The sequence below is a fragment of the Somniosus microcephalus genome, chromosome 2 (genome assembly GCF_052327205.1).
Source record: "Somniosus microcephalus isolate GS21.2 chromosome 2, FLI_Smic_1.0, whole genome shotgun sequence".
Lineage (NCBI taxonomy): Eukaryota > Metazoa > Chordata > Chondrichthyes > Squaliformes > Somniosidae > Somniosus > Somniosus microcephalus.
The window spans coordinates 300,443,347-300,456,222 of record NC_140988.1 but is presented as its reverse complement, the minus strand read 5'-3'; the positions used below and the strand labels follow the sequence as shown (position 1 = coordinate 300,456,222).

The window sequence follows — 12,876 nt, the reverse complement described above, 5'->3', positions numbered from 1 at the left end:
GAAGACTGGAGATCCTCCTTTGGTGCTGTCCGGAGGCCTAGCATCACCCATGGGAGCCTGTCCACCCAATTGGGTCCCCTCAAGCTGGCACGGAGGGACGCTTTGAGAGACCGATGGAACCTTTCGCACAGGCCATTCGCCTGTGGATGGTACGCGGTGGTATGGTGCAGCTTGGTACCCAGGCCTTGTGCCACTGCGTTCCACAGCTCGGATGTGAATTGCGGACCGCGGTCCGAGGAGATGTCCGATGGCACCCCGAAACGAGCCACCCACGACGAAAGAAACGCCCTGGCTACGTCTGCTGCAGTGGTAGCGGCCAAGGGAATCGCCTCTGGCCACCTGGTGGTCCGGTCTACGACCGTCAGGAGGTGTGTGAATCCACGTGACCCGGGAAGGGGGCCTACTAAATCCACGTGAACGTGGTCGAAACGGCGCTCAGGCACCGGGAAGTTTGCCAGCGGGGCCTTGACGTGACGGTGGACTTTGGATTTTTGACAATCGACGCAATTGTTTGTCCAGTCCCGGACGTCCAAATGCATGCCTTTCCAAACGAATTTGCGGGACAGTAGCTGTTGAGAAGCCCGCATCCCCGGGTGAGATAACCCGTGGATTGCCTGGAATACCTTCTTGCGCCATTCGACCGGCACAATGGGCCGGGGCACTCCCATGGATGTGTCGCACAAGAGCGTGGTTCCTGCCTCTTGAAACGGCACATCTGCAACCTGCCAACTGGAAGGCATGGTCCTAAACGCTTGTACCTCTGTGTCTGCCAGTTGATCCCCTGCCAGTCCGATGAAATCGATGCCCAGGTGGACTGCCTGGACTGGAACCCGGGAAAGGCAATCTGCCACGAGATTATCCTTGCCTGACACGTGCCGCAAATCCGTCGTGAATTCGGATATAAACGTGAGGTGGCGCTGCTGCCGAGCTGACCAAGGTTCCGCCGCTTTGGCCATGGCGAAGGTGAGCGGCTTGTGGTCCACGAAGGCAGTGAACGGGCGGCCTTCTAGGAGGAAACGGAAATGCCTGATGGCCAAAAACAGGGCTAGCAGCTCTCTGTCAAAAGTGCTATACTTTCGCTCGTTCTTGCGCAGTTGGCGGCTGAAAAAGGCTAACGGCTGCCAACCCCCGTCGACCCATTGCTCTTGAACTGCTCCGATGGCGTTGTCTGAGGCATCCGTAGTGAGGGCAACCGTCGCGCCCGGAAGTGGGTGTGCCAGCATAGTTGCATCCGCCAACGCCGCCTTGGTATAGCGGAACGCCTGGTCCATTTGCAGTGTCCAAGTGAGAACATCCTTGCCCGACTTTCCTTTTAGTGCTTCGTACAGAGGTTGCATCAACCGGGCCGCTTTGGGGACGAAACGATGATAAAAATTTACCATCCCCAAGAACTCTTGCAGGGGTTTGACCGTGCGAGGATGAGGGAATGCGGTAACTGCCTCTACCTTGGTGGCTAGTGGGACGGCGCCTTCTGGGGTAATCCTGTGTCCCAGGAAATCAATACTGGATACTCCGAACGTGCATTTGGCCGGATTGACAATAAGGCCGTGTTGGCTGAGTCGGGCGAAAAGCGTACGTAAATGGGCCATGTGAGCTGTTGTATCCTTGCTGGCTATTAGGATGTCGTCCAAATAAACAAAAATGAAGGGTAGGTCCCGTAATACAGAGTCCATCAAACGCTGGAATGCTTGAGCTGCATTTTTCAGACCGAATGGCATGTGGAGGAACTCAAAAAGGCCGAACGGAGTGATGACTGCCGTTTTGAGGACGTCTGGAGGGTGCACCGGAACTTGGTGATATCCACGAACGAGATCCACTTTAGAAAATATAGCGTTGCCAGCCAGATGTGCCGAAAAATCTTGGATGTGGGGAATAGGGTACCTGTCCGGTGTCGTGGCGTCGTTTAAGCGTCTGTAATCCCCGCAAGGTCGCCATCCGCCGCCTGGTTTGGGTACTATATGCAGTGGGGAGGACCAAGGGCTGTCCGAATGCCGGATGATCCCGAGGCGCTCCATGGTCTGGAACTCAGCCTTTGCGGCTGCCAGCTTGCCGGCTTCTAATCACCGCGCCCGGGCGTAAACGGGTGCTCCGGTCGTGGAGATATGGTGCTCCACCCCGTGCCGTGTGCTTGTAGCCGAAAAAGTGGGCCTGGTGAGCTCCGGGAATTCGCCGAGCAGGCGCGTAAACCTGTCTTGCGACGGAACCGCGCAGGCCACCGACCAGGACACGGCGGTGCTGCGGTGGCAGGGCACTGCATGGAAAGTGGACGCATTAATGAGTCGGCAGTGTTGGACGTCGACCAGCAGACCGTTGGCGCAGAAAAAATCAGCCCCCAGGATGGCCTGTGAGACCTTAGCTGTAATAAAGTCGCAGACAAAACGTTGACCGGCGAAGGTTAAGTTTACCGTCCGTTTCCCGAACGTACGCATGGCAGCGCCATTTACTGCCACGAGGGAAGGCCCCTGGCCGGCGGATAGTAGGTCCAGCTTTGAAGCCGGGAGGATGCTGCACTGTGAACCAGTGTCGCACAGGAATCGTCGGCCCGTAACGGAATCCGTAACATAAATGAGTTTGCCCGCTGAGCCCGCCGCCATAGCTAACTTGCTGTGCTTTTTAGACTTTGTCGTCCGTCCGGGAGGACGCGGGCTTGTTGGAGTTTTTTTGTTTTGTTTTCTTGAGGGAAACTGCAAGGAGGCCGGCAGCATCGAGCTTTGGCGCCAAAACGGGTGTGGTACGGGCACCATCCTGCTGGGGGAGGGCTGGGTTTCTCTCGCGTGGGGGAAAAGTGCCTCGCGGCTGACAACATTGCTGAGTAACAGTAAATATCTTGTCTGCCTCTGCAGCGAGTTCAGCACCGTCTGTGATGGCTGTGTTGGCCAATGCTGCCTGAACCGGTTCGGGTAGCTGGCAGAGGAAAAGCTCACGGAATAAAAAGCATTGGGGTTCCGCACCCAACAGCATGAGCATTTGACTCATCAGCTCTGACGGTTTTGAGTCTCCGAGGCCGGGCATGGAAATAAGCTTGCGTGCCCGCTCCGACTTATTAAGATCAAATACCTGTAGCAAACGGGCTTTAAGCGCTTCGTACTTGCCCTCCTCCGGTGGGCTTCCAAGGATGCTGACGACCCGCGAGGCCGTGGCACTGTCGAGAGTGGCAACCACATAATAATAACGGGTCGCATCCGCTGTGACCTCCCGGAGAGCGAACTGTGCTTCTGCCTGGAAAAACCATGCTGCTGGCTGCTGTTCCCAGAACTGCGGCAGTTTAAGGGCGACGGCGTTCGTGTTCATCCTCGACGAAAGTTGTCCGACGAGATCGGGGTCACCAATGTAGGAACGGAGGTTCCTATCTGAATAAAGTATTCAACTCGATGAATCAAATCAACAGGTTTTAATGAACAACTAAGTTAACAGGGAAACTACAGGAGAAACGGTATACAGCTCTATTCAGCTTGCTGGGCACTCGACGACTACTGGAAGATTCTGGAAGCTGACGTCATCGCGTTCTTCGTGCCACTGGCGGTCACGTGAGCAGCGTCATGATGTCATTACGTGGAGTGCAGGAAAACACAATACAGTACAGTTAACAAGCAGTTTAAAGGTGCAGTCCGCGGTTGCACTACACTGTAGTTAAAGGGATTATTACCAATTGTTCGGAGACCCTTGGTGGCTCCGCCACACAGTCAGCTTAACATCAGGGGTAGGAAAAATATTGGAATCCCTACTAAAGAAGAAAATAGAAACCAAAAATATAATAATGAATAGTCAACATGGATTTCAAAAGGGAAAGTCTTGCTTGACCAACCTTATTGCATTTTTTGAAGAGGTAACAGAGAGAGTAGACAATGGTAATGCAGTAGATGTAATTTATCTGGATTTTCAAAAGGCCTTCAATAAGGTACCCCATAATAGACTGATGAACAAGGTCAGAGAATGCAGAGTCAGGGGACAAGAATGGATAGCTAGCTGGCTTCAAGACAGAAAGCAGAGAGCCGAAGTAAAGGGTAGCTATTCACAGTGTCAGAAGGTGGGTAGTGGTGTTCCACAAGGATCAGTGCTGGGACCACTGCTGTTCACAATTTACATTAATGATTTAGACTTGGAATCAAAAACACAATTTCTAAATTTGCAGATGACACCAAATTGGGGGGAATAGTCAATACTGAGGACGACTGCAACAAGTTACAGGAGGACATTAATAAACTTGCAGAATGGGCATATAATTGGCAAATGAAGTTCAACACAGATAAATGTGAGGTATTACATTTTGGTAGGAAGAATAGGGAGGTCACTTATCACTTGGAGGGTGAGAGTCTAGGTGGGGTAGAGGAACAAAGGGATCTAGGAGTATAAATACACAAATCACTAAAAGTTGCGACACAGGTTAGCAAGGCCGTAAAAATGCAAACCAAGCACTCGGATTTATTTCTAATGGGTTAGAATTGAAAAGGGAAGTTATGCTAAACCTGTATCGAACCTTGGTTAGATCACACTTAGAGTACTGTGTACAGTTCTGGTCACCATATTATAAAAAAGATATAGAGGCACTGGAGAGGGTGCAGAGAAGATTTACAAGGATGATACCAGAAATGTGAGGGTATACATATCAGGAAAGGGTGAACAGGCTGGATCTCTTTTTCTCTTGAAAAAAGGCTGAGGGGCGACCTAATAGAGGTCTTTAAAATTCTGAAAAATTTTGATAGAGTGGATAGAGAGAGAATGTTTACACTTGTGGGGAAGAGCATAACTAGAGGCCATCAATATAAGATAATCACCAAGAAATCCAATAGGGAATTCAGAAGAAACTTCTTAACCCAAAGAGTGGTGAGAATGTGGAACTCACTACCACAGGGAGTGGTTGAAGTGAATAGTAGAAATGCATTTAAGGGGAGGCTAGACAAGCATATGAGGGAAAAGGGAATAGAGGGTTATGCTGATAGATTTAGATGAGGAAAGGCGGGAGGAGGCTCGTGTGAAGCATAAATGCTGGCATGGACTGGTTGGGCCGAATGGCCTGTTTCTGTGCTATATACCCTATGTAATCCATGCAATCTTTGCAGGAAGCTCTAAGTTACACGGGCTGACCTTATAATTATTTAAATTAGCTGATTTTTTTTTTATTCATTCACTGGATGTGGGCGTCACAGGCAAGGCCAGTATTTATTGCCCATCCCTAATTGCCCTTGAGAAGGTGGTGGTGAACCACTTTATACAACCGAGTGGCTTGCTGGGCCATTTCAGAGGGCAGTTAAGAGTCAACCACATTGCTGTGGGTCTGGAGCTACATATAGGCCAGACTGGGTAAGGACGGCAGATTTCCTTCCCTAAAGGATATTAGTGAACTAGATGGGTTTTATGGCAATCCAGTAGTTTCATGGTCACCATTATTGATACTAGCTTTTTATTCCAGATTTATTTAATTAACTGAATTTAAATTCCCAGCTGCTGTGGGATTTTAACTCATGTCTCTAGATCATTAGTCTAGGCCCTCCGGATTACTAGTCCAGTACCCTAACCACTATACTACCAAAAAGCATCTTCAGAAAGGTCAGCCTTTAAATAAATACTGCAATCCAGTTTCACTGATTGGCATATCTATCCTAAGTCTGAGGGTGAAGTGCACCTGGTCTGCCAACATCCCCGGTTAGTTCTGCGACATCATTACCATGTTATTAGGAGGGCAAGATTTGTGGTGGCACAACAGCATAGGCAGCGAAATGCTTCAATGAACTCCAAGTCGAACGAGCATGGCTGCATGTATCCAAAGCCTGCCTTACCCATGGGGACAAGTTGTGTAATGCCAGCCAGGACACTAGATGGAGCTCCTCTCCATCCCATGGTAAAGACCTTTGCTTTTCAACAAATAATTGCAATTTGAAATTTTAAAACATACTGTGGGAGGTGGTGAATTATCTTTCCCCATTCGTAATGGTGGAAATATGGGGCAATAAGCTTACTGCTGCCTCACCAGCCCTATCAGGGTTCCACGTTACCACAACCCTACCACCAGCATTGCTGGTACTGCCGGTGCCTACTCCTTCCCCGTCTGCCACACGTAATTGTTGCGGGGGTGGAGGGAGGAGGTTGGTTTCCAGGTGGATTTTGATTCTTTTTTCCCCAGTTATCACCACTTCCTGAGGCCACCATGGGGTTGGTGCCAATGGGCCCTGGGAAGTGGTGTTAATAGCCCTGAATTTCCCTCAGGGGGCCCATTAGTATAACCTCCACTCATTCCATTCCACCTCAAACAATTACCTGATCTCGGCCTTTGGTGTTTCTGATCAGCCGGGCACTTCTGCCCCTTCTAGGTTTGTCACCGGATCTTCTGGTGCTACAGCAGCTTCCCTGGCATTCTTTTCCTTTACACTGGTGGGCTCCCACTTGGCGGCGGTAATCCACCATTTATGTAACAACAACAACTTGTATTTATATAGCGCCTTTAACGTAGTAAAACGTCCCAAGGTATTTCACAGGAGTGTTATCAAACAAAATTTGACACCAAGCCACATGAGATATTAGGGCAGCTGAGGTAGGTTTTAAGGAGCGTCTTAAAGGAGGAGCGAGGCAGAAAGGTTTAGGGAGGGAATTCCAGAGCGTAAGGCCTTGACAGCTGAAAGCACGGCCACCAATGGTGGAGCGATTAAAATAGGGGATGTTCAAGAGGCTAGAATATTTATATTTACAAAGCCCAAACCCAGGAAAATGGGTACAGAATGATGGACAGAAGTCCTGATGTCCCACCGGAGCTCCACCCCAAAGAGAAATCCACTCCCATTTAATGTTTGGTTTCAGTAACATTAATGACAAGATAAGGGAACTATCAGGAATGAGATTTATGATCAAAAAGAGGGAGCCTGATCACATGGAATTGTTTATTTTTAAAGAGTGAGATATATCAAAATGATTTCATTTTTAAGACAAAATCATTGAGGTTCTCAGCAGATATGTGACAAGATTTGCACATCAGTGTTCTCCTCATCTTACCTGATCATATCATAGCACAGCACAGCATACAATTGCAAAATTGCCACTGTCACTAGCACGGAATTCCATGGCATTATTCACATTATATTTTACCTGTTGTAACCTGCAGGTGGTGCTTCTGAGCAGTCTGGAATGATCGATGTTGGGGATGAATTGCTCGCAATCAATGGCAAGTTCCTGCACGGCCTCATGCATTACGATGCTTGGAACATCATCAAGTCTATCCCTGAAGGACCTGTCCACTTACTGATTCGTAAAATTAAAACAGTTTAATGATTGAGGTTTAATTGGTGCATTGGAGCATGACCGATAATATCACTGTGCCAAAGCGACGTGGTAACCCAAGGACCTGTTGGCAGTTTTCTCAAATCCCATCAAAATTACCTCTACTAACTTTTTTCTTGAGAGTTGGGAAAATACATGAGATGGGTTACAGCAGAATTGTGAATCTTCCAGAGTCAGAGGACTTTACACTACAAGTAAATCTGCTTTATAAGTGTTATAAGAAAAGGTTAGAGAAGAGCCTTTTCAGATTCTTTCATTGTATTCCAGAGCAGACAATGGAGTTCAAATGATGTTCAAATAATCCAACACTAAGGACATACTTGTATTACTTTGGTCAGCTCAGCACTAATGTGTGCACAACCCCATTACCATGCTTAAGAATCTCCAAATCAAGCTACTGAGAAATCCATTGCCTGAAATGAAGGGCACACTCGGTCTCTGTAGAGATTCACCCAACTTACCCAATTCCACAGAGCTTAGCTGTAGAATGGCAAGAATCCAAAGCTTAGGGGCCCCCAAACGTGCACTGCTGGAGTTTAACTAGCTAAAACTGTGCAGTTTACTAACAGAGCGCTGGGACACTTTCTGCTGTTTGTCCAACCAGGACCATTCTATCAGTTACGGTATTGATATATAGGGTTTCCTAGAGCTAAGAAGGCAGAATTACAGCCTATGTGACAGGTCTATCATTTCCAGATCTCATTAATGAGCCAGACTGCCTGGTCAATCACCAACAGCTCAGCTCACGTATCAGAGGACCAAATCTGCCACAGTTGAATTGGTTCCAATCTTGCATTGTTAGGCACATTACTTTTCAGGCCTCTCAACCCTAAAGAGATTCTGCTTACTTCCCCGCTCCCGAAGGACAATAGTCACTAGCTGGTTATTAAATATCAGACAGGTGCAAGTTTGAGACTTAGTAGTTCCTGGTACCTGCTGCCTATGTACGAACGAGCGACATTCCACCACCCTGTTGACCAAAGCATGGACATACACCATACCCCATCGCACTCTGGTTCCACGGGTTGGAAATGTGAAGCTTACAGGAACTGCTCATGTCTCTGCAACCCATTCTTCCTCAATCATTGTAGGTACCGAACCTTGGATATCTGAGCATATTGTTCTCCTGTTCATCCTCCAGGAAAGGTAACACCTTCCAGCAGCAGTCATTCCAAGTCTCAGGGTTTCCTCATTAGCTTCTCTCCATGTAAAGAAAACATCTTGCATTGGCAGTAATTATGTGGAGCTGTTCTATAATATTAGTCCCTTTATTAAAGTCAGTTGTTCGGTGTCTGTATTTAAGTACAGTGGGGCAGGTTTTCCTCTTTAGAAGCCAGGCATAAGAACTTGGTGGGCTGGAAGTACTTATTCACATACCAGCTGCTCACAATCTTCCACCCATTTATATTCTAATAATAGGCCGAATATCATCAGCAGCTTGTGCCCAGTTAACGTGATTAGTGGTCGACCCCGCTGAGCTCAAACCTGGGTGCTGGAGGAAAATCTGTCCCAGTGTCTGTAAGGAGCACAGCCTATTCTTCCCTACCACAGGGTCATGAGCACTGAGGCCCCAAGTTGCTCATCACTCCAGTTTGCCTAAATTTTTTGTCCTGTGGTTCTCAAATCAGTGATCGAGAGGCAGTACCCCAGGGATGCTTCATTGGGGAAAGGGAGTTCAGACTAGCATTACATGACACAACCACCCTTTCCCTGAATCCTACTTCAAACTGGCTAATCATAGTGTGGCATAAAGAGATGGTTGTGAAGAAACCAATAGTCTGAACTATGCAAGCTGCATGACTGAAGGCCACATTTATTGCCCATCCCTTGTTAGGACTGTAGGTCTTACTGAACTGTTGCAGTCCTTAATGTAATGGAACTCCCACAATGGTCTTATGTAGGGAACTCCAACAATTCCGTAGGTGTATTCAGTAATAAAACAACTCGCATTATATACAGTAGCGCTTTTAATGTAGTAACATTCCAAGGTTTTTCCACAGGAATGTTATCAGACAAAATTTGACATAGATAGATATTAGGGCAGGTGACCAAAAGCTTGGTCAGAGTTAGGTTTTAAAGAGTATCTTAAAAGGAGGAGAGAGTGGCAGAGAGGTTTAGGGAGGGGATTCTAGAGCTTAGCAAACAAGTAATGAGAAAATATTATTCCAAAACCACATAAATATAACCACCTGGAATTTCTGCAGGGGTTCTTCCAACTGTTTGCGCCATTTCTGCAAGGGTTTCAGCTGATCTCCCACTGAAGTGATTGAGATCTTCTCTAAATGGAGTTGAGGTTGAGATCAGCCATGGCGGAACAGGCTCGAGGGGCTGAATGGCCTACTCCTGTTCCTAATATGGTTATTAATTACAAATTGCATTTATGTATTGCCCCTCACACGCAGAAATAGTTCTCAGTGCATTGACAAAGGATAATGTGTCAGCCGTGGCTCAGTGGGTAGCACACTCGCCTCTGAGTCAGAAGGTTGTGGGTTCACGTCCCATTCCAGGGACTAGAGCACATAAATCTAGGCTGACACTCCAGTGCAGTGCTAAGGGAGTGCTGCTGCACTTCAAAGTTGCCCTCTTTCAGATGAGACGTTAAACCGAGGCCCCGTCTGCTCTCTCAGGTGGATGTAAATGATCCCATGGCACTATTTCGAAGAAGAGCAGGGGAGCTCTCCCGGTGTCCTGGCCAATATTTATCCCTCAATCAACATAACAAAAACAGATTATCTGGTCATTATCACCTTGCTGTTTGTGGGAGCTTGCTGTGCACAAATTGGCCGTGAAAATCCCCTGTATGGAATGGACTCTCTTAAACAGCTGATGTTATGGACAATACATTCATCAGAGTTTGCCTCACTGCCCAAAATATTTAAGAAATTCTTAATAGAATGTTCTGTGTTTGTGGGTGGGGAGGGGGGTTTACGAAAACAAGTGTCTGGACCATTGTGACCAAAATTACTTTTTATTCACGTCAACCTTTTTTGCTAAAATTAGCAAAGGGAGAATGCTCCTAGTGTTTAAATTGCACGCCTATTCTGGTTTCCTAGAAATCCTGCTAGTGTAATATGAGGCTAGTCAATAGGTAATTTGCATTTGGAAAACCTAATATAGACATCAACAGACTTGAACACCAGATTTTACAGTGTATGACAAATACACAGCCTCAAACCTCCATCCTATCCCTATTTATCTTCAATGTTTTGTTTAAGAGTTCAAATGCCAGCATGTTTGCCCAAAATCATGTAATAAATTCACTCCTTTAAAAAAAATTAGTACAGTTCTGTAAAATTAGCACATTCTAGCATTACGACTTGCACAAATTAAACTGTGCACTTCTCAGTGATTCCACTTTAAATCTGCGGAAGTACTGAATTATCAATGAATAAATCATTTAAAGGTAACAGCTGATGAATTTAGCATTTTAAACCAACCTGCTTATGTTTCAAAAATAAATATTTTGGTGCACAACAAACTGTAAAATACTGTTGTAAAAATATTTTTTTTTTATTTGTGTAAGAATATGACTGCTTTGTCAACAGTTGTCTTACATGCCTTCAAGAAATATGGGGGAAAAAAAGAGTGCAATACTACAAGATGGACTGTATATTTTTTAAAGTGGCTTTGCGCTCATTATTTAAAGCCAGAAAATCTGTAAACAGGGTTTTATAGTGATTAAAAACATTATTTTATGAAATAAAAATGCATCCTAATCATATATTGTGATGGTTATACTGTTTTCTCCCCTACCCTCATGGATTCTCCTCTGTGCTTACCTTCCACCAGCTCTAGCGTCTTATGAGTTTAAAAAAAAGTATCTAAGTGGGTTAAATGGACTCCTCCTGTGCTGCAATATCTGTCATTCAACGAAACTTTGCTTGACTAAGTCTGAGCCTTAAAAGTTGTTTAGAAATGTTGGTGCTGAACTAAGTTTAGAACAATGTGCCCAGTGAGAAGTACCTCAAACATTGCGCCCGCGTGTCAGCTGTGGCTCGGTTGGTAGCACCCTCGCCTCTGAGTCTAGAAGGTTGTGGGTTCAAGTTCCACTCCAGAGACTTGAGCACAAAGATTTAGACTGACACTCCAGTGCAGTGCTGAGGGAGTGCTGCACTGTCGGAGGTGCTGTCTTTCGGATGAGACGATAAACCGAGGCCCCATCTGCTCTCTCAGCTGGATGTAAAAGATCCCTTGGCACTATTTCGAAGAAGAGCAGGGGAGTTATCCCTGGTGTCCTGGGCAATATTTATCCCTCAATCATCATCACTAAAAACAGATTATCTGGTCATTATCACATTGCTGTTTGTGGGAGCTTGCTGTGCGCAAATTGGCTGCCGTGTTTCCTACATTACAACAGTGACTACACTTCAAAAGTACTTCATTGGCTGTAAAGCACTTTGGGCCGTCCGGTGGTCGTGAAGAGCGCTATATAAATGCAAGTCTTCCTTTGTGCAATATCTCGGTTTGGTTCAGGTTGGTCTGTGTCGGCCAGGTTTGACATGTGAAGTCCAAGTACAGATGGGCTCCGACCAAGATTCCCAGTTCAGAGTTGTCACCTTCACACAGAACCCAAGTCCAAACCAGAGCCCAAGGAGATAGGGAGTGTGATTGGGACTATTAAAAGTGGCATTGACTGGGGAGCCTGACCACACCTTCTGCAGTGCAGGGGGATTCTGGTTGTAGTTTCAGAGTGAATATCAGCAGGTTATAGGATTACTACTAGTTACAGGTAAAATATCAGGGCATTATACCTAATACTACTTTTTTACATATAGATTATTAGAGAGTTATTGTATTACTGTTGGTTATGAGCAGAATCTGAGTGTTACCACTATTAGTTAGTGCAATTTAAGTGAGTTACTATTAGTTACTGGTGGAATCAAAGTGTTTCCCCTCTGCAAATTCCTCCCCCACCTTTGGTTTCCCCTCATCCTGCCCTCAGATTCCCATCTTCACCTGCTCACGGGTGGCATCCTGGTTCTTGAAACTTCTCATACAACAGCTGCTTACACAAAACCACGAGCAAAGATTCTCAACTACAGTGGACCCAACCTTTATAAGGTAAATACAATAACAATTCCAAATGTCATGTGATCAGACATCACATGGTCAGGTGTCATGTGGTCAGAACATCACCTGATCAAACCTCCAGGAATGCCTCCAACCAGAGTTGGCAACCCTAGCACCTGAACCTGCTTCACCCAGGGCCAGACTATACCATCAAATTGTTGGGCCCCCTCAGTCAGGGTTTCTTAGGAGCAGGTATGGCAGGGTCCAGTTGCGACAGACCTCCACCGTTACTGGGATTTTCCAGCCTGCCTTGCAAGGGGAGGAACCTTCACTCACCCGAGAAGGCAAATTTCATCGGGGTGTGGCCAACGGTGGAAATTCCTTATGGCAGGAGTTCTCACTTCTCTGGCTCTTTCGAAACACAACGTAGCAATGGAGGCCAATACAGCCAGTGAGATGAGCCATATCAGCCTCCAACGGATGTAAATGGGCCCCACCAATGTAGGGGGGAGGAAGGGTCCATGCCAGCCAAGCAGGCTGAAGCCACAAAGATTTTTTTTCTAATTTATCTTGATTGGCCCCTTATACAAGGGACTA

At 46.6% G+C, this 12,876-nt stretch overlaps 1 protein-coding gene across 6 annotated transcripts in view; it reads left to right on the top strand.

Annotated features, from left to right (window-relative positions):
* Window positions 1-10,988, top strand: part of pdzd2 (PDZ domain containing 2) — a 569,380-nt gene extending 558,392 nt beyond the window's left edge. For all 6 annotated transcript variants that reach the window (XM_085973666.1, XM_085973663.1, XM_085973669.1 and 3 more), the window contains one exon: window positions 7,094-10,988. In XM_085973666.1, coding sequence (XP_085829792.1) covers window positions 7,094-7,257 — 164 coding nt within the window. In that variant the 3' untranslated portion in view covers window positions 7,258-10,988. The remainder of the gene's footprint in view (window positions 1-7,093) is intronic.
* Window positions 10,989-12,876: the final 1,888 nt, after the last annotated feature.